Source organism: Salvelinus alpinus, unplaced genomic scaffold, assembly GCF_045679555.1.
Source record: "Salvelinus alpinus unplaced genomic scaffold, SLU_Salpinus.1 scaffold_40, whole genome shotgun sequence".
NCBI lineage: Eukaryota > Metazoa > Chordata > Actinopteri > Salmoniformes > Salmonidae > Salvelinus > Salvelinus alpinus.
Window position 1 is genome coordinate 1,600,297 of NW_027255981.1, and position 22,722 is coordinate 1,623,018.

Below are 22,722 nucleotides of genomic sequence, written 5' to 3' on the forward strand. Positions count from 1 at the left end.
TCTGTTGCACCTGACCACACACCTTTACAGTAGTCCAGGGGCAACAAAACCAGGTCCTATAGGACCTGCCTGGTTGATAGTGCTGTTAAGGCAGAGCAGCGCCTTATTGATATACTCCTCTTAGCTACTGTTGTATCAATATGTTTTGACCATGACAGTTTACAATCCAGGGTTACGCCAAGCGGTTTAGTCACCTCAACTTGCTCAATTTCCACATTATTTATTACAAGACTTAGCTGAGGTTTAGTCAATTATTTGTCCCAAACAACAATGCTTTTACTAACTTATTCCTTGCCACCCACCTACTCTGAAACGAACTGCATTTTTTTGTTAAGTGTTAAAGCCAGTGGCATGTCATTAGTAAAGATTGAAAAAAGTAAATTGGCCTAGACAGCTGCCCTGGGGAATTCCTGATTCTACCTGGATTATGTTGGAAAAACTTCCATTAAAGAACACCCTCTGTGTTCTGTTAGACAAATAACTCTTTATCCACAATATAGCAGGGGGTATAAAAGCCATAACACATAAGACTATGATCAATAATGTCAAAAGCCACACTGAAGTCTAACAAAACAGCCCCCACAATCAATTTCTCTAAGCCAATCATCAGTCATTTGTGTAAGTGCTGTGCTTGTTGAATGTTCTTCCCATATACGCATGCTGAAAGTTTGTAGTTAATTTGATTACTGTAAAATAGCACTGTATCTGGTCAAATTTTCTTTCCCAAAAGTTTACTAAGGGTTGGTAACAGGCTGATTGGTCAGCTATTTCAGCCAGTAAAGGGGGGCTTTACTATTCTTGGGTAGCGGAATGACCTTTGCTTTCCTCCAAGCCTGGGAGCACACACACATTCTAGTAGGCTTAGACTGAAGATATGGCAAATAGGAGTGGCAATATCATCCACTATTAATTATCCTCAGTCATTTTCCATCCAAGTTGTCAGACCCCAGTGGCTTTTCATTTTTGTTAGACACCAATCATTTTCTCACCTTTTCCACACTCACTTTACAGAATGCAAAATTACAACGCTCGTCTTTCACAATTTGGTCAGATATACTTGGATGTGTAGTGTCAGCGTTTGTTGCGGACACCACATCCGTTTTTCGATGCCAAACTCACCACCGGTGTGTGTGTGGCCAAAGAGCTCTATTTCACGTCATCGGACCATAGCACCGGTTTCAATCCAGGTGCCAATGCTGTTTCGCAAACTCCAAGAACTGCTATTGTCAGATGGGTCTTGGGTCCTTCGAAAAGCAAGTGGCCACGCATCTTATGTGAGAGCACACACGCCAAATTCTACAGCCAAATCGTACTCGAACACTGTTATACTAGCAGCTGCCAGAGGCGCAACACTGGGGTCTGAAGTTATGTAATCTTCAAAGCATTTTATTCTCTGATCCTTGCCACTTTATTATGGGCATTTAAAGCCATTTGAATGAAGAAGTATTACATATTGTACCTTTAAGGCAGCAAAATGTTATAACTGTGCATGGGGTGTGAGGACTCAATAAGCACTGTGTGTTTGCGCATGTTTCTCTTACTGGGGGTTGCGTGGGTCGGGGGGACCGTTCCCCTGTAGTTTCTTCACCAGCATCTCGCTGCTTCGCCGTAAGACGTCCCGGAGCCTCCCCATCGATCCTGCTCTCCTCAGGATCCCACTGCCATCCTGAAACAACACCAGGGTCAGACAGTCCTGGAAACTCAGTTTCCCAATCCATTCCTGATAGACCCCGGGGGGTGTGCATTCTTTTCCAGTCCAGCCCAAACATACCAGATTGCTTTGACAAATTGTGTCCAAAAAGCATCAGCAATAAATCTCGGCTGCCATCCTGAAACTTCCTTTCACAATACCCACTTAGGTTTTTTTTTGTGCTGGCCTCGAACAAAAGCCTGCAGACCTAAGGGCTCTCCAGGGGTGTATCAACAATCTAGTAAAGTGGCTTACTCATACTCACCTTGTCTCCTTTCCTTCATCTGCTATGATCGGTTAGGGTTAGTACTGAAAGACTAAAATCAAGTCCACAAATTTGTATCCACCCTATGGTTTTATACTGTTCAGTATTTTTCAGACCAGTACAAATGAAGGCGGCAGACGAGAAAGCTACCAAACCTAACCCTGCCCTCGCTAAGGCATAGTCAAGGGCATTATTTCAAAATCAGTACTTCTCCAGTAGGGGGCAGGAGAGGAATTTACAGTGTGTCGAAGATAATACATTTCAAACAAAAATGTATGAATAGGATGAAGCTGTAGAAATGCTCTTTGCTTTGAGAAACTAGTCTTTCATGCCCTACCACAACTGAAGCAAACCTAAAGTACTTAGACACTAAGTGCACACTTCAGGTAGAAGGGGGTGAAATGTAATTGGATTAAATCTGCAGCGTACTACATTTTAGTATGGCAGTGAAGCCTTCATGCACCAGAGCTTCCGGGTTGTGAAACTAGGTCAATGGACTCCAGAGGGGGGGGAGATAAAGAGAGTGAGTGGGAGAGACCATTTTGGATGTGCGGTTCCCCCTCAGGTCGGTTTACACAAGCATCCAGCCAAAGAAAAGCCCAAATGAAAGTCTTTATTTTCAGTCAATGTCAAACAAAGTTAAGAGACCCATTCATCACAATGCAACAAAGGGAGGGTGTACGTAGGCCTACACAATGCCAGGACAGGAGTATTAGTAATGGAGAGCATTCTACAGACAGACCAATGAAATAAAGTGGGACGTAGCTAAATTGCTCCACTACATAGGCCTACCAGCCGGACAGCCAGTGTGTTTCAGAATTGGCTAGCTCCACTATTACCGTTTATTATTATATTTTTTAAAATCGGTTAGCAACATTGGAGTCGTCTCTTTACACCGAGATACCAAAATGCCAGTTACACGGAATTGCATTTCCATATGGTATCAAGTGTAATTACCTTTAACTAACTGAAGTAATAGTCTCATAGTACAGCATGTGTTTAGGTTTAGCACATGCACTTTAACACATCTGTAGATGTACTATGATGTACTAGTATATGCCTGCACTGATTGTGATAGTTATTATATAATAGTTAAAGTGCTTATAGAGTAACTACATGGCATACAGGCAACTTCAATTTGGTGGTGTTGGCTAATGCTGAAACGACTGGCTAGCTAGGTTAGTTACTAGTACTACACTTATTCAGCCTAAAATACATCATATGAAGATAGTTTCCCTCATTCTAAAGTGACTGAAACATGGGAAATATAAAATAAAAACATGGGAAAGTTAGGGGACAACAAGGCGTACATTTCAAGCTACAGCGCTGTTTGAAAAATCTTTACATTCAGGTAACATAACTGTTCAACGATGCCTCACAATGATCACGCCTAATTTAAATTCCCAATCTAAAGCCGATCTTTAAGCTGCTGTAAGCAGAGCAATGTTGCCATCAGGAGCGTTCATAAAATCTGATGTCAATTTATAACATATATCTTATGAGCAGCCGGCTAGGTCACATGTCACTGTGTTCAAGGTAACTAGGTTGTTGGCTGACAAGATAGCTCACCTTGGTCGTTTCATGTGCGCGCCATGGCTGCTCATAGGTGTTATAAACTAACATAAGCTGTTACGACTGCCTTGCGTCATAGCAGGGTAAAGTAGGCTTTTAAGACGAGACGATAACAAGAGTGAAAGCTGTGCGAGGAACAACAAGAGGACCATTAGGCTAAAACCAAATAAGTGACCTCACGAAATGCCACTCAGAAGCTTACAAAGTCAAATACAACAACTTGGTGCAGCAGTGTACATTAAATGTGTGTGTTTCTGTGTCTCTGGTGTTTGTGTTCCTTTTCAATGGCTACTTGAAAATATGAAACAAGTTCTCTAGCTTGGAGCATAATTAGAGAGAACATTTTTTCCCCAAGCTATGGCCTTGGAGAAAGCAATTTGCACAATGCCATTCAATTCAAAAGACACTGATTCTACAGTTAGTAAGCTGTTCCTCTTTAAAACGTCAATACCATAGTCAGGAACCGGCACCATCATTACTAAACTTATGGCTATATAATAATAATAAAGCAATTGCTTAGAGGTAAAATGCAAAGATAAATAAACATCATGATAAACACTATCCTATATAAGAAAATATTTAAAAGTAAACAAAATAAAAACAGGAGACAGATACACTAATCTCAATAAAACATAAGTAATCGGTGTGTAAACTCAAAAGGTGCTTTTAAGTGGCGACGTGACTTGGAATCATAATAGCGTCACTATATATTTTTTTATTGTCTTACATTGGCTCCTATATAACATAACAGTACGCATAAATATTTTACAAGGGTCATGGTCACACTTAAAACAAGTTGCAAGTTAACAAAATTTGTGAACATAAAAAAAGGCACAAAGGTAGATCAATCCTGGTCAAATGTCAGGACAAAAAGCGGGCAGCAGCGAAACAAAAACCACTACTCTAGCTGGTTGCTCGTCAGTGGCCAATAAGGTCACAGCGATAACAAAACGAGATAACAATTCTGACTGGTCTCATTTGGTAGTGGACCAATAATTGATGCCGTTATAACTGCGCGACTGTGCTTGGTGGAAATATCGAGATCAATTGAAAAACAACCATATTTGCATACAAGAAGAACAGAAAAGAGAAAATCAAACAACCACAGCTTTCTTTGATGGTTAAGTTTCCAGTGTTCAATTGGACTCTGGTGCCACTGTCCACCGTCTCTTATTGGTTAGAATATCATACATACTAGACAAGTGATGACACGGCAAGAGGAAGGGAGAGACGGGGGATAGAGGAAGAGAAAGGCTGGAAGATGTGACGCAGAATGATGAGAGGAATGAGTGGGCATGAACGAGAGCGCAAGACGGCTAGAGAGAGGGATAAAGACAACGCAAGAGGAAGAGGGCAAGAGACCAGGGGAAGAGGGGCAGATTGTGGACAATGCAAGAAGATAGAGAGAACATGCGTGGGAGTGAGAGTCCCCGAAAGGATGGGAGGTAAAAGGGATAATCAGTTTTGGGATAGAATTGGGAGTGGGGATGAAGGAGGAGTCCTCCATGAAAGATTAGAAGAGGCTTCACACAGAGGAAATGACAAGAGACATCCATTTTGATTCGATTGGCTTGATTGGTTGAGGAGAGTGAGGCGGAGGAAGGTCATCCTGCTGATTTAGGCCTAATGGAGGACAGAACGAGAGAAGAGAACAAGAAAAGTGGAGAGCGAAAGAGACAGACAAGAGAAATTGAGGAGAGAGAGAACCAGAACGGGGAGAAAGAGACACAGCAGAAAAGAGAAAGATGAGACAAAAACACAGGTAGAAAAACACAAGGTTAACACACCCTTCAAGAGAGGAATACAGCAAGATTAAAAGATCAAAGCTTGGAACATTGTTATGACCAATATTAATCAATCTGTATCAAATGACTGCACATTTGCATTTTGCCATAAAGAATTAAAATGTAGAAGACAATCATTTGTTGCCCTACACTGTGACAATTATCACATTTGAAAAGGTTTAGAGAAGAAAGCGAATACTACAAAAGCTATGCTGCACTGAACGCAGTCAGCTAATGACATCAGTGTGAACCGCAGTGGGACTCTAGGGGCACCTTAGCAGTCTGCTCACCCTGCAATGCAGCGTGCTCCTAACCATCTACAGTTAGGGACCAGGGCTGTGGAGAATCTGCTTTAAAACCATTATACACTCAGTACACCAAACATTAGGAACACCTTCCTGATATTGAACAGCCTCAATTCGTCTAGGCATGGACTCTACAAGGTGTCGAAAGCGTTCCACAGGGATGCTGGCCCACGTCGACTCTAATGCTTCCCACAAGCTTGTCAAGTTGGCTGGATGTCCTTTGGGTGGTGGACCGTTCTTGATACACACGGGAAGCTGTTGAAAGCGAGAAGAACTGCAACGCTGCTGGGTTTGACAAACCGATGCGCCTGGCACCTACTACCATACCCCGTTCAAAAGGCACTTACATTTGTTTGTCTTGCCCATTCACCCTCAATGACACAATCCATGTCTCAATTGTCTCAAGGCTTAAAAACCCCTCAACCGGTCACCTCCCCCTTCAACTACACTGCGTGAAGTGGATTTAACAAGTCGCATCAATAAGGGATCATAGCTTTCACCTGGCCAGTCTCATGTATACCTAGTATATATTAAACCCAGTAGAATATATAAAGACGTGATTAGAAGGTATTAAGTTATTAATAATATGTCTTCTGGATTGACAAGTTGCTGGCAAAGAACCAAATCTGTGTTAGAAATACACTACACGAGCAAAAGTATGTAGACACCTGCTCGTCGAACATCTCATTCAAAAACCATGGGCACTTATATTGAGTTGGTCCCCGCTTTGCTGCTAGAACAGCCTCCACTAGATGTTGGAACATTGCTGCAGGGACTTGCCTCCATTCAGCCACAAGAGCATTAGCGAGGTTGGGCATTAATGTTGGGCGATTAGGCCCACAGTCAGCGTTCCAGTTCATCCCGAAGGCGTTTGATAGGGTTGAGGTCAGGGCTCTGTGCAGGCCAGTCAAGTTCTTCCACGCCGATATCAACAAACCATTTCTGTATGGACTTCGCTTTGTGCACGGGGGCATTGTCATGCTGAAACAGGAAAGGGCCTTCCCCAAACTGTTACCACAAAGTTGGAAGCACAGAACCGTCTAAAATGTCATTGTATTCTGTAGCGTTAGGATTTCCCTTCACTGGAACTAAGGGTCCTAGCCACAAAAAGCAGCCCCAGACCATTATTCCTCCTCCACCAAACTTTACAGTTGGCTCTATGCATTGGGGCAGGCAGAGTTCTCCTAGCATCCGCCAAACCAAGGTTAATCCGTCAGACTGCCAGATGATGAAGTGTGATTTATGACTCCAGAGAACACGTTTCCACTGCTGGAGAGTCCAATGGTGGCGCCCTTTACACCACTCCAGCCGAGTGGCGTGTGTGCGGCTGCTCGGCCACGGAAACCCATTTCATGAAGCTCCCAACGAACAGTTCTGCGCTGACGTTGTACCTTTGTATATATAGTGTATATTTCACACTACATTTGCACTCTATGCCTTCCTAAATAATATATTAAGTCTCAGGTGTGCGTGTCTGTGCAGTGCACTCACCCCGTTCCAGTCCACGCTGCCGTCCTCCCCCGCTTCGGAGGCGCTCTCATATTTTACGCTGCTCAGACTCTCCCTGCTCCTCCTCCTGTCTCCGTCTCTCTGCAGCTCCACCACACCCTGAACAAAACACACAAATCCGTTCAATTTTGCAATATCATTTCACCTTTTGATCTAACATTATTATTATTGAAAGTAATTGGTGCAACTGATTGGTAAAAATCCGTAAACCATGCAGTCACAAACACACAATCAAGCAAAATAGTCCATGAATATACAGATGCAAAACACAAATAACAAATATGCAACAATAGATCTTAAAGTCTCTGGATGTCTACCTTCAGTTCAAGCATTTCCATAACTGAATATACACACACGTTTGGATTTAAGCTTGAACGTGTGGGTGTGTATTTATAAATGTGAGAGAGAAGCTGACCTGTTTTCGGGACCTCAAGGCACACTCCTCCAGGGTCTCAGCGGCCTCTATCTTGCCTTGCCGGCGGTACAGAGCTCCCAGATTACGCAGGGTGGTGTTGACAGTGGGGCTGATGGACACACACACCAAGGTCACTTCAAAAATCACTGCAGTGACTAGAGATGCTAATCAGTGCCATTCCTTTGCTTCGGTAGTTCTAACAAGTCTAAGTGGACTTCTTACCTGTTCACCTTGCAATTTTTATACCAGCCGCCATAATCTCCATAGCCGTCTTTGCTCTGGTGATACAAGGATAGAGAAGGAGGGGGAGAGAGGAGCACAAAAATACATGTCACAAAAAGGGAAACCCCTCACATTTTCCAAAAAGTCCTCTCCGATTGACTCAGATATTTGACAAACACAGCGGGGACAACATCCTGCTCAGAGAAAACAGATTTGAAATCAGTCCAGACCACCACTACTGACTGTTAGCAATGTGCACCTTCGGTAAGAGCTTTTTGCTGCTGCGGATTTCAGTTAGCAGGATGTTGCTGCCTCGATGTGTATGGTGTCTCATCACTGAGTCTACAAAAGATAAGCATTTTTTCCCCCTCATTTTTGACATTTAGCAGACGCTCTTATCCAAAGCAACTTACAACAGTGAGCGCATACATTTGAAATGTTTCTTACTGGTCCCCCATGGGAATCAAACCCACAACCCTGGTGTTTCAAGCGCCATGCTCTACCAACTGAGGAACATGGGACCAGACAGTATTGACAACAAAATAGGCACTCCTTATAAAAATGGGCACCCCTGCCACATGCCTGTGCTCTCGCACACACACACTTTACATAGACTCACCTTGCACTCCTCCCGCTCCTCGGCATGCATCCAGATGGGCTTGTTCTCAGCTGCAGAGACAGAGGAGAAGGAGAAAGGTGTGCTGTATGCTGGCAAAAACATCCTCAACAAGTAACAGACAGGCATTTTAACAAAACGGTAGGATACAGACGTAGACACCTGCACCTTGCCGACATGTAGGCAACATTAGTTAAACATGGTTCCTTTCTTTTGCGAGACGAGATCCTATCGCAACCTCTCAATCTCAGTAATGGTTTGAGATTGTTTAAACGCTGTTTCAACCCGAGACCAGAGTTCTAATAATCCCTCAAATTCATCCCCACCCCCGCACATAATCAATTGAGACCTATTTGTTAATTAACCATGTATTATATATTGGCATAGTGAGAAACTCAAGAGAGAGACAAGGTCACAATTATGTCTCAAATTTATTGAGAATATGGAAAAGGAAATGTGAAAAAGTCAACCCATCATTTCACATGTTAAATCTTGAGAGAACTTTGATTAAAGGCATTTCATTTAATTATGGATAAAAAATAAATGAAGCATATTTAATGACATAAAAAAATATTATAAATCATTCAAAATAAATTCTAAAGAATATTGTCAACGTCAAAAACATTCAATACAAAATCAACATAACATGTGACTGAAAGACAACGGAAGCACAGTAAAGAAAAATACATGAGAAATTAAAAGGATGTGGTAGCTTACTTGAAATATCTTGACATGTTACGCCTGAATAACACTAATCATAATGAAGAAAACATGCCTATCAAAAAAAATATGTTTGACAGTGTACAATAACCAACCTTTTCTTTACAGCGACATCATAAGTATTATGCTAGTAGTTACAAGAAAAGGTTGGCTGTAGTAAGTGGTCATGTATGTGATTCTATAACAGTGTTACGAAGGCATTGTGTCAAGACTACTTCAAGAAGGGATTTCCAAAGAAAGTTGGTGAAGTAAGAGACGTCATGACAGATGAACCCAAAAATACAATGAAACATAAAATGTTTCACCATCACAAAAATCATGAAAAATATATAAAAAGTATGGAATTTTACACAAGACAAAAACAAAACACAAAACGAACAAAGTCTAGACTTAAATATCTTTGTTCACATTCTTTATATCGCAACTGGTAATAAATAATTAAAATGGTGGGCAATATAATAAGCACCACCTATGTAAACCAAGTTGGATTTTGTTCTTGTTTCAGAATTGTGCATATTTCACTCTGGGGGGAAAAACCCCCATCAATGTTCCACTCACCTTCATTGTTGTGTATCATGTTGTGTATCCTACAATGTGACATGGCATTTAGAGTGACCTTATGGCACTTTGATCATCCATAACACCTCAAATGAAAAAGATCATTCATTGCGCATCAGAAACAGCTAGAAAATAGGAAAAATGTTCACGTTCCCAATACACTCAATATGGGAAGAAGTTTTTTTCCAAATACTTCTTTCAACATAGGAATTTAACAAAACAGAATCTGTTAGTTAGCCAGCTAGCCCTTCAAATATTCTAAATCTTTACGTCTAAAAAATATATATATAAAAAAATAGAAATCTACAAAACAATCCTTTCATATACTCCATACTCCTAGTAACCAGTTGCTTTCTTTATGATCTAGAAAGTAAAACATTATTTTGAAGTATTTACTGAACAGCTCTTAAAATCGGTCTGCTCTAGCCTGCACTATTCTGTAAGTGGTTGAAGTCAAATGTCGACTATGTTCTCATTAGCAATGAACCCTTACACTTCAAGTCGACTTGTCAACTACGTTGTCATTAACTGGGGCGTCATAACCCGTCGTAACAATTGATGGCAAAACTTAACAAATCAGTTAGCCAGTACAAAATGCTACGTGTGAAATAACGTGTTCTACGATGTCAGATCCACAGACTTACTGTATGTCTGTGGTCAGTACAGTCCAGCACTCTATTGTTCATTCGAGAAACGTAAGACTTTGAATTCATGTGAAAGAAACACTAGAACGTACTGTATCTTTGAGTAGATGAAGAACAGATTGAAAAAAAAAAAGGTTTGCAAATAAGGAGGCAAAGTGACTACTACCCCCAAGTGTTTGTTGTGGCCCTTTCGAGTTTCGGACTAGTTTGCTCACCATCCACGGATCCAAATTCCTTCTCGTGAGCTTGGGTGAGAATCTCTTTGTAAAGGACTTCCGCCTCCTTGTACTTCCCCTGCTTCAAGTAACACGAAGCCTGGGAGACGAGAGAAAAGGTCAGACATTTCACCTTTGAACTAAAAGTATGCACAAGCAAATCACCGAACCAGGTTCTATCTACACAAAGCAACAACCGTCACAGTTAATGAGACTTAAAAAGGAAACAAAGTTCATTCCCTGCACCATCTTGTTTAGTCATCCACCAATATAAATAAGAACATAACAGGATCAAAGAGCTACGGCAAGGATGAGCAACTTTGGTTCTCATAGGACAGGGTTGTCAAACTCATTCCACGGAAGGCCTAGTGTCTTTCTAAAATATTTGTATTAAGCCCTAGACAAGTAGGTGTGGGGAGTTAGTTCATCAATCAAGTGCAAGGGAGGAGCGAAATCCCCCAGACACATGGCCCCTCTGTGGAATGAGTTTGACACCGGTGTCGCAGGGCCTTAGTGTCCGCAGGTTCTTGTTCTTAATTTGAAACCGCCGTCTGATTTAGACCTGGGAAACCAGGTGTCGGCACTTCTGTGCAATTAGTGTTAGATGAAAGAGAAAACCAGCAGACACAGAGTTGTTCACCCATGAGCAGCAGTAGTCAAGAACGGCAGTCAAGACAGGCAGCCCCCTCACCAGGTTGTTCTTGGTCTTGGCCACGTTGGGGTCGTCAGGACCCAGCTTGCGCTCGTAGATCTCCAGGGCACGGCAGTAGTAGTACTCCACCTCTTCGTACTTGCCCTGATTCTGGCACAGCAGGGCCAGGTTGTTCAGCTGCTTGGCCACATCAGGATGGTCCTTGCCCAGCACCTATATGGGAGGCGAGAGGACAGAAGCGTCAACCAACACGAGTTGAGGTGCAGCCAAATAACCATTGGAGCACTTCGAAAGATGGCAACGCAACTCATTTTTTAAGATGTACTGTATAAAGTCTCAGTCAAAAGTGGACACCTACTTATTCCAGGGTTTTTCTTTATTTTTACTATTTTCTACATTGCCGAATAATAGTGAAGACATCAAAACTATGAAATAACATATGGAACTACGTAGTAACCCAAAAAGTGTTAAATCAAAATATATTTGAGATTGTTCAAAGTAGCCACCCTTTGCCTTGATGACAGCTTTGTACACTCTTGGCATTCTCTCAACCAGCTTCATGAGGTTGTCACCTGGAATGCATTTCAATTAACCTTTTGTCAATAGGGGGTGCTGTTAGCACTTTTTTTTTCTTGACGTTGCCAAATTAAACTGCCTAGTACTCAATTCTTGCTCGTACAATATGCATATTATTGTTATTATTGGATAGAAAACACTCTCTAGTTTCATTCTACAGCACTTTTCCTGCCAGGGAGTGAGATTTCAGAAATCTTGGCCCCTGCTCCCAGGTCAGTTTATAAGTCCCTGTGAATGCTATGGGGCTACAAACACTGCCTACGCCTTCCTCTAGATGTCAGTAAGTGGTGACAATTTGAATGGGGTCGATTGCGCAATCTGGGACTTTATAAAAGACCAAGATACGGAAGTACCTTTCTTTTCAGCCGTGCGCTCGACGCAGAGTGGTCGTCGGACTGGCCTCCTTCCAAGCTTTGGTTTAGGCACTTCTATATCCTCGGTCATATTTTTATTCGTTATAGGTGTTAAAGACATCATAAAGTAGTTAATTTAAACCGTTTTATAGCAATTTATATCCGTTTAGTGCGATTTTGAGGCATTTCTTTGTGATGCACTTTGAAGAGTTGGACACTTTTCCTGTAGATGCCGAACGTTAGTGGCCATTTCGACAGGACAAGAGGACATCTTTCGACCAAAAGACGATTAGACCGGAGAAAGGATACATTGCCCAAGATTCTGATGGAAGCTCAGCTCATAGTAAGAACTATTTATGATGATAAATCGTTGTTCTGTTGAAAAATGTTAAACGCATATATCGTCATTTTTTGTTGTGTAGCTTCGCTTTGGCGCACCCTGTATTGCACAGTAAGGATAATTTTAGAAATGTAATTCAGCGATTGCATTAAGAACTAATTTGTCTTTCAATTGCTGTCCAACTTGTATTTTTTTTGTCAAGTTTATGAATAGTTTTCGATAAAAATAGGTGTCTTTCCAAGATGGCGCCGGGCAGATTGCTTGAGTAGTTGGACAGTATTTCCATTGTGTAAGCACGATTTGTGCCGCTAAATATGCACATTTTCGATCAAACTCTATATGGATTGTGTAATATGATGTTACAGGAGTGTCATCGGAAGAATTCTGAGAAGGTTAGTGAAAAAATTAATATATTTTGGTGATGATAACGCTATCGCTCTTTTTGCCTTGAATCAATGCTCGGGTAACGTTTGCACATGTGGTATGCTAATATAACGATTTATTGTGTTTTCGCTGTAAAACACTTAGAAAATCTGAAATATTGTATGGATTCACAAGATCTGTGTCTTTCCATTGCTGTGCGCTGTGTATTTTTAAGAAATGTTTTATGATGAGTAAATTGGTAATACACGTTGCTCTCTGTAGTAATTCTAGTCGCTTTGGGGAGATTTGTGATGGTGGCTGCAATGGCAAACTATGATTTATACCTGAAATATGCACATTTTTCTAACAAAACCTATGCTATACAATAAATATGTTATCAGACTGTCATCTGATGACGTTTTTTCTTGGTTAGTGGCTATCAATATCTTTATTTGGTCGAATTGGTGATAGCTACTGGTGGAGAGAAAAAATGGTGGACTAAGAAAAATGGTGTCTTTTGCTAACCTGGATAGCTAATAGATTTACATATTGTGTCTTCCCTGTAAAACATTTTAAAAATCAGAAATGATTGCTGGATTCACAAGAAGTGTATCTTTCATCTGGTGTCTTGGACTTGTGATTTAATGATATTTAGATGCTAGTATTTACTTGTGACGCTATGCTAGCTATGCTAGTCAGCTTTTTTACTGGTGGGGGTGGTGGGGGGTGCTCCCGGACCCAGGTTTCTGAGGCGGTAGAAGTTAACAGGTGTGCCTTGTTAATTTGTGGAATTTCTTTCCTTCTTAATGCGTTTGAGTCAATCAGTTGTGTTGTGACAAGGTAGGGGTGGTACACAGAAGTTAGCCCCAAGTCCATATTATGGCAAGAACAGCTCAAATAAGCAAAGAGAAACAGTCCATCATTACTTTAATACATATAGGTTTGTCAATGCGGAAAATGTCTAGAACCTTGAAAGTTTCTTCAAGCGCAATCGCAAAAACCATCCAACGCTATGATGAAACATGAGAACTGCCATAGGAAAGGAAGACCCAGAGTTAACTCTGCTGCAGAGGATAAGTACATTAGTTAAATTGTACCTCAGATTGCAGCCCAAATAAATGCTTCACAGAATTCAAGTAACAGACACATCAACGGTTTAAAATATATATATATATATATATACAGTGGGGAGAACAAGTATTTGATACACTGCCGATTTTGCAGGTTTTCCTACTTACAAAGCATGTAGAGGTCTGTAATTTTTATCATAGGTACACTTCAACTATGAGAGACGGAATCTAAAACAAAAATCCAGAAAATCACATTGTATGATTTTTAAGTAATTCATTTGCATTTTATTGCAAGACATAAGTATTTGATCACCTTCCAACCAGTAAGAATTCCGGCTCTCACAGACCTGTTAGTTTTTCTTTAAGAAGCCCTCCTGTTCTCCACTCATTACCTGTATTAACTGCACCTGTTTGAACTCGTTACCTGTATAAAAGACACCTGTCCACACACTCAATCAAACAGACTCCAACCTCTCCACAATGGCCAAGACCAGAGAGCTGTGTAAGGACATCAGGGATAAAATTGTAGACCTGCACAAGGCTGGGATGGGCTACAGGACAATAGGCAAGCAGCTTGGTGAGAAGGCAACAACTGTTGGCGCAATTATTAGAAAATGGAAGAAGTTCAAGATGACGGTCAATCATCCTCGGTCTGGGGCTCCATGCAAGATCTCACCTCGTGGGGCATCAATGATCATGAGGAAGGTGAGGGATCAGCCCAGAACTACACGGCAGGACCTGGTCAATGACCTGAAGAGAGCTGGGACCACAGTCTCAAAGAAAACCATTAGTAACACACTATGCCGTCATGGATTAAAATACTGCAGCGCACGCAAGGTCCCGCTGCTCAAGCCAGGACATGTCCAGGCCCGTCTGAAGTTTGCCAATGACCATCTGGATGATCCAGAGGAAGAATGGGAGAAGGTCATGTGGTCTGATGAGACAAAAATTTAGCTTTTTGGTCTAAACTCCACTCGACGTGTTTGGAGGAAGAAGAAGGATGAGTACAACCCCAAGAACACGATCCCAACCGTGAAGCATGGAGGTGGAAACATCATTCTTTGGGGATGCTTTTCTGCAAAGGGGACAGGACGACTGCACCGTATTGAGGGGAGGATGGATGGGGCCATGTATTGCGAGATCTTGGCCAACAACCTCCTTCCCTCAGTAAGAGCATTGAAGATGGGTCGTGGCTGGGTCTTCCAGCATGACAACGACCCGAAACACACAGCCAGGGAAACTAAGGAGTGGCTCCGTAAGAAGCATCTCAAGGTTCTGGAGTGGCCTAGCCAGTCTCCAGACCTGAACCCAATAGAAAATCTTTGGAGGGCGCTGAAAGTCCGTATTGCCCAGCGACAGCCCCGAAACCTGAAGGATCTGGAGAAGGTCTGTATGGAGGAGTGGGACAAAATCCCTGCTGCAGTGTGTGCAAACCTGGTCAAGAACTCCAGGAAACGTATGATCTCTGTAATTGCAAACAAAGGTTTCTGTACCAAATATTAAGTTCTGCTTTTCTGATGTATCAAATACTTATGTCATGCAATAAAATGCAAATTAATTACTTAATAATCATACAATGTGATTTTCTGGATTTTTGTTTTAGATTCCGTGTCTCACAGTTGAAGTGTACCTATGATAAATATTACAGACCTCTACATGCTTTGTAAGTAGGAAAACCTGCAAAATCGGCAGTGTATCAAATACTTGTTCTCCCCACTGTATATATATTTTTCACTTTAAATTATTAATTTTTTTATCCCCTTTTCTCCCCAATTTTCGTGGTATCCAATCGCTAGTAATTACTATCTTGTCTCATCGCTACAACTCCCGTACGGGCTCGGGAGAGACGAAGGTCGAAAGCCATGCGTCCTCCGAAGCACAACCCAACCAAGCCGCACTGCTTTTTAACACAGCGCGCCTCCAACCCGGAAGCCAGCCGCACCAATGTGTCGGAGGAGACACTGTGTACCCGCCCCGCTCGGTTAGCGCGCACTGCGCCCGGCCCGCCACAGGAGTCGCTGGAGCGCGATGAGACAAGGATATCCCTACCGGCCAAACCCTCCCTAACCCGGACGACGCTAAGCCAATTGTGCGTCGCCCCACGGACCTCCCGGTCGCGGCCGGCTGCGACAGAGCCTGGACGCGAACCCAGAGACTCTGGTGGCGCAGCTAGCACTGCGATGCAGTGCTCTAGACCACTGCGCCACCCGGGAGGCCCTTTTTCACCTTTACCAGGTAGGCAACGGCGACCTAGGCAAGTTAAAGCACAGCAGTGCGACAAAAAAACAACAGTTACACATGGGATAAACACAAGTAGAGTCAATAACACAATAGAAAAATCTATATAGTGTGTGCAAATGGAATAAGGAGGTAAGGCAATAAATAGGCCATAGTAGCGAAGTAATTACAATTTAGCAAATTAAACACTGGAGTGATAGATGTGCAAGAACAATTTTTTTTAACAAAAACAATATGGGGATGAGTTAGGTAGTTGGATGGGCTATTTAGAGATGGGCTGTGTAGCAATAGGTAAGCTGCTCAGATAGCTGATGCTTAAAGTTAGTGAGGGAAATAAAAGTCTCCAACTTCAGTCATTTTTGCAATTCGTTCCATTCTTTGGCAGCAGAGAACTGGAAGGAAAGGCAGCCAAAGAGGTGTTGGCTTTGGGGATGACCAGCGGGTTATACCTGCTGGAGCGCGTGCTACGGGTGGGTGTTGCTAAGGTGACCAATGAACTTAGATAAGGCGGAGCTTTACCTAGCAAAAACCCCAGTGGGTTTGGCGACGAATATGTAGCGAGGGCCAGCCAACGAGAGCATACAGGTCAAAGTGGTGGGTGGTATATGGGTCTTTGGTGACAAAACAGATGGCACCGTGATAGACTTCATCCAGTTCGCTGAGTAGAGTGTTAAAGGCTATTTTGTAAATGACATCGCCGAAGTCAAGGATTGGTAGGCTTTGTTGCGAAATAGGAAGCCGATTCTAGATTTATCTTTGGATTGGAGATGCTTAACTTCTTTGGGGTAGGCGTCAGTATTTTCACATCCGGATGAAAAGCATGCCCAGAGTAAACGGCCTGCTACAAAGCCATAAAAGCTAGAATATGCATGATGTTAGTATATTTGGGTAGAAAACACTCTGAAGTTTCTAAAACTGTTTGAATGATGTCTGTGAGTATAACAGAACTCATATGGCAGGCAAAAACATGAGAAAAAAATCCAACCAGGAAGTGGGAAATCTGAGGTTGGTTGATTTTCAACTCAGCTCCTATTGAAGATAGTGGGATATTGGTAATGTTGCACTTCCTAAGGCTTCCACTAGATGTCAACAGTCTTCAGAACCTTGTCTGATGCTTCTACTGTGAAGTGGGGCCGAATGAGAGGGGAATGAGTAAGGTCTGCCATGAGCTGACCATGCGCGTTCACGAGAGGGAGCTCTGTTCCATTGCACTTCTGAAGACAATGGAATTCTCCGGTTGGAACATTATTGAAGATTTATGTTAAAAACATCCTAATGATTGATTCAATAGATCGTGTTTCTACTGACTGTTACGGAACTTTGACATTGTCTGCTTTTAGTGAACGCGCTTCGTGACTTTGGATTTGTTAACCAAACGCGCTAACAAAAGTAGCTATTTGGACATAAATGATGGACATTTCCGAACAAAACGAACATTTCTTGTGGAAGTGGGAGTCCTGGAAGTGCATTCCAACAAAGATCAGCAAAGGTAAGTGAAGATTTATAATGCCATTTATGACTTTTGTTGACTGCATAATATGGCGAATATATTTGTGTCTTGATTGGGCTCTGAGCGCCGACTCAGATTGCATGGTTTGCTTTTTCCGTAAAGCTTTTTTGAAATCTCACACAGCGGTTGCATTAAGGAAAAGTGCATCAAATTCCATGCATAACAGTTGTATCTTTTAGCAATGTTTATTATGAGTATTTCTGTAAATTGATGTGGCTCTCTGCAAAATCAAAGGATGTTTTGGAACTTCTGAACGTAAGGCGCCAATGTAACCTGAGATTTTTGGATATAAATATGAACTTTCCCAAACAAAACATACCTGTTTTGTGTAACATGAAGTCCTATGAGTGTCATCTGATTAAGATCAAAGGTTAGTGATTCATTTTATCTATATTTCTGCTTTTTTGTGAATCCTCTTTGGCTAGAAAGTGTTATTCTGTGAATAGGCACTCACCTAACATAATCGTTTGGTTTGCTTTTTTCATAAAGCCTTTTTGAAAATCAGACACTGGCTGGATTTACAACAAGTGTATCTTTAAAATGGTGTAAAATACATGTATGTTTGAGGAATTTTAATTATGAGATTTGTTGTTTTAATTTGGCGCCCTGCACTTCCACTGGCTGTTGTCATATCAATCCCGTTAACTTCTTACGGCTGAGATCCCGTTATCACAGCGTCCAAAGAAGGGCCAGAAGTATACAGAATTGTGTAATCTGCGTAGAGGTGGATCAACGAATCACCCGCAGCAAGAGTGACATCATTGATATATACAGAGAAGAGAGTCATTTAAGTCATTTAGAGTCGGATCGATAATTGAACCCTGTGGCACCCCATAGAGACTGCCAGACGTCCGGACAACAGGCCTTCCGATTTGAACACACTGAACTCTGAGAAGTACTTGGTGGACCAGCCAAGGTAGTCATTTGAGAAACCAAGGCTGTTGAGTCTGCCGATAAGAATGTGGTGATTGACAGAGTCGAAAGCCTTGGCCAGGTTGATGAAGACGGCTGCACAGTGCTGTCTTTTATCGATGGTGGAATGCACAGTGGAGACGGTACGATGGGATTCGAAATGGTCGGTGATCTGTTTGTTAACTTGGCTTTAGAAGACTTTAGAAAGGCAGGGCAGGATGGATATAGGTCTGTAACAGTTTGGGTTTAGAGTGTCACCCCCTTTGAAGAGGGGGATGGCCGCGCAGCTTCCCAATCTTTAGGAATCTCAGACGATACGAAAGAGAGGTTGAACAGACTAGTAATAGCGGTTGCAACAACGGCGGCGGATAATTTTAGAAAGAGAGGGTCCAGATTATCTAGCCCAGCTGATTTGTACGGGTCCAGGTTTCGCAGCTCTTTCAGAACATCTGCTATCTGGATTTGGGTGAAGGAGAAGCTGGGGAGGCTTGGGCAAGTAGCTGCGGAGCTGTTGGCCGGGGTTGGTGTAGCCAGGAGGGAAGCATTTGCCAGCCGTAGAGAAATGCTTATTGAAATTCTCGATTATCGTGGATTTATCGGTGGTGACAGTGCAGTGGGCAGCTGGGAGGAGGTGCTCTTATTCTCCATGGACTTCACAGTGTCCCAGAATTTTTGAGTTAGAGCTACAGGATGCACATTTCTGTTTGAAAAAGCTAGCCTTTGCTTTCCTAACTGACTGGGTGTATTGGTTCCTGACTTCCCTGAAAAGTTACATATCGCGGGGACAATTCGATGCTAGTGCAGTACACCACAGGATGTTTGTGCTGGTTGAGGGCAGTCAGGTCTGGAGTGAACCAAGGCTTTATCTGTTCTTAGTTCTACATTTGTTGAAAGGGGCATGCTTATTTAAGGTGGTGAGGAAATTACTTTTAAAGAACAACCAGGCATCTTCTACTGACAGGATGAGGTCAATATCCTTCCAGGATATCCGGGCCAGGTTGATTCGAAAGGCCTGCTCACAGAAGTGTTTTAGGAAGCGTTTGACAGTGATGAGGGGTGGTCGTTTGACTGGGGACCCATAACGGATGGAGGATACGAGGCAGTGATCGCTGAGATCCTGATGGAAAACAGCAGAGGTGTATTTGGAGAACAAGTTGGTCAGGATAATATCTATGAGGGTGCCCATGTTAACAGATTTAGGGTTGTACTTGGTGGGTTCCTTGATAGTTTGTGAGAGATTGAGGGCATCTAGCTTAGATTGTAGGACGGCCGGGGTGTTAAGCATGTTCAGAGGAGACTGCGTGAATCAGGCCTTCATGATCGAATTGCTGAAAAGAAACTACTACTAAAGGACAACAATAAGAAGAGACTTGCTTGGGCCAAAAAACAAAAGCAATGGACATTAGACCAGTGGAAATCTGTCCTTTGGTCTGTTAAGTCCAAATGTGAGATTTTTGGTTCCAACCTCCGTGTCTTTGTGAGATGCAGAGTAGGTGAACGGATGATCGGCGCATGTGTGGTTCTCACCGTGAAGCATGGAGAAGGTGTGATGATGTTTTGCTGGTGACATTGTCTGTGATTTATTTAGAATTCAAGGCACACTTAACCAGCATGGCTACCACAGCATTCTGCAGTGATACGCCATCCCATCTGGTTTATGCTTAGTGGGACTATCATTTGTTTTTCAACCGGACTATGATCCTAAACACACCTCCAGGCTGTGTAAGGGTTATTTGACCAAGGAGAGTGATGAGTGCTGCATCAGATGACCTGGCCTCCACAATCACCTGACCGCAACCCAATTGAGATGGTTTGGGTTGAGTTGGACCGCAGAGTGAGGGAAAAGCAGCCAACAAGTGCTCAGCATGTGTGTGGGAATTCCTTCAAGGCTGTTGAAAAAGCAATCCTCATGAAGCTGGTTGAGAAACTGTCAAAGTTCTTGAAAGGTTCCAGATTGACTGACCTTCATGTCTTAAAGTAATGATGGACTGTCGTTTCTCTTTGCTTATTTGAGCTGTTCTTGCCATAATATGGACTTGGTATTTTACCAAATAGGGCTATATTCTGTGTACCACCCCTACTTTGTCACAACACAACTGATTGGCTCAAACACATTAAGGAAAGAAATTCCACAAATTAACAAGGCACACCTGTTAATTGAAATGCATTCCAGGTGACTACCTCATGAAGCTGGTTGAGAGAATGCCAAGAGTGTGCAAAGCTGTCATCAAGGCAAAGGGTGGCTACTTTGAACAATCTCAAATATATTTTGATTTGTTTAACACTTTTTTTGGTTATTACATGATTCCTTATGATTTAATTCATAGTTTTGATGTCTACACCATTCTACAATGTAGAAAATGGTACAAATAAAAACATGCTTGAATGTGTAGGTGTGTCGGAACTTTTGACTGGTACTGTATATATAAAACATTGATATTTTATGTCTGCCATGAAACCATTAGAAGTGTTAAAACCTCTGCCATCATCAAATCTATAAAAAATGTATTGTCATGTAATATGACCTCAATGTCTCGCCATGTCATAAATCATAACACTGAGCTGGTGATGAACTTCGGTTATAAGCACCACCTGTGTAAAGTTAAATTTCAATTCCAGATTGCGACATTTGCAATTGTTGAGTATATTAATTAGTAATATTTCTAATTGAATGTAGCACAGTACAAATTAACTGACATTGTATCATTTTACCAAGTATGCACTGGATATGTACTGCGCTAGAACCTACCTTCTCTCTGATCTCCAGAGCCCTCTTGCAAAGGGGCTCAGCTTCCTTGTACTTCCCCCTCTTGCCATACAACACTGCCAGATTGTTCAGTGTCGCAGCCACCTGAGAAACAGAGATGGATTAGTGAGCAGCTTCCATCATGTTATGCAGCTGCTCTGTGCCTGCAATGCGGTGAGTCAAACAAGGGAGCCTGTACAGTTTAAATGCTCCCAAAAGTACAACTACAAATGTGTCGTCTTATAAACCTCTAACACCACTACATATTGTCAATATAAATTGACAATAGTTGTACAATTTGTGATAACGGACATTTCAACTTTGGGAGCATTTACATTACAGTGAGCGAGCACCTTTTGGAATCCTATTATGCCCATGTACTATCCAGGAGCCTGTGATGTGGATGCGTACGAATGGATGTTAACTAACTTCTCTCTGCCTAGATGTCTGCCCAAGTGCTGACAACCAGATTTGCCATTAGGAACGTGCTAAATAGTACATTCCTGTAATCTATTAATGGCCAACATGCTTGAGGCTTAGCCAGCCCTTGGAGCCGCTGACGGCAGTTTCAACCTGACCTTCTCCTTACGAATCCTAACAAAAACACCGGCAGAAAAGTCCCTTTTGTCTAGTGAAAAAAAAAATGATTGCTCCATCTGGTAGACTCACTCACCGCAGGGTGGTCTTTCCCAAGGGTTTTCTCCCGGATAGACAGTGCATCATTGAGCAGGTGAGCCGCCTCCTTGTATTTGTTCTGGTCCCTGAAAAAAAGAAAAAAAACATAATAGTCTAAAAGAAAACCCTGAATAAACTCGGTGCAGAAGGGAGAAGCAGTGTGTAGATAAGTGGTATTGATGGTGGAAAAGTGTGGTTATATAGATGTTACAGTATAATGATAAAGCATAGCAGCACATACGTGTGATAACCGGTTTCCTGCTGGAGCCGTGTTAATATGGTGGCTACAACAAAAAGACCAACGTAAAACGCACACCTGTAGACCAGGGCCAGGATGTTGAGCATGGTGGCCACGTCAGGGTGGTCGTGTCCGGATGTCTTCTCCAGGTCCTCCAGAGCCTGTTTGCAGAGGGGCACGGCCACCTCGTAGCGGCCCTGGGAGGCGTACTGGATCACCAGGTTGTGTAGGGTCCTCAGGCGGGCAGGGATCTCATAGCCACCCTGCTGGGCTGCGGCCACCGCTGCACTGTTATGCTGGTGTGGCACTGAAGGAGAAATGCGCTTTGTTCACAGGTAGAAGTTTTGGGCAGTTGCTGCAGAGTTTTACGTTCATATAATATGGATTTAAAATTCTATCTTTTGTATACAATCCATAGAATACATAAATATTTGAAGATCAGTAAAATGCCAGTTCTGTGCTGATAAAATGATCAGATGAGGGTCCTCAGCTCTATATTAGAGCTACTCAAGTTCAAATATGGGACCTTAAATA

The 22,722-nt window shown here is 42.4% G+C and overlaps 1 protein-coding gene across 3 annotated transcripts in view; it reads right to left on the reverse strand.

Annotated features, from left to right (window-relative positions):
* The window catches only part of LOC139567033 (kinesin light chain 1-like), a 41,521-nt gene that overhangs the window by 6,317 nt on the left and 12,482 nt on the right, over positions 1 to 22,722 (reverse strand). For 2 of the 3 annotated variants that reach the window (XM_071388448.1, XM_071388449.1), the window contains exons 5-14: positions 22,267 to 22,495; positions 21,949 to 22,036; positions 21,279 to 21,380; positions 11,207 to 11,380; positions 10,516 to 10,615; positions 8,382 to 8,431; positions 7,763 to 7,818; positions 7,541 to 7,649; positions 7,108 to 7,224; positions 1,542 to 1,666 (exon numbers count right to left, since the gene is read on the reverse strand). In XM_071388448.1, coding sequence (XP_071244549.1) covers positions 1,542 to 1,666; positions 7,108 to 7,224; positions 7,541 to 7,649; positions 7,763 to 7,818; positions 8,382 to 8,431; positions 10,516 to 10,615; positions 11,207 to 11,380; positions 21,279 to 21,380; positions 21,949 to 22,036; positions 22,267 to 22,495 — 1,150 coding nt within the window. Of the gene's footprint in view, positions 1 to 1,541; positions 1,667 to 2,554; positions 5,151 to 7,107; positions 7,225 to 7,540; positions 7,650 to 7,762; positions 7,819 to 8,381; positions 8,432 to 10,515; positions 10,616 to 11,206; positions 11,381 to 21,278; positions 21,381 to 21,948; positions 22,037 to 22,266; positions 22,496 to 22,722 lie in introns of those variants that run through there. The other variant, XM_071388450.1, reaches the window with a different exon arrangement.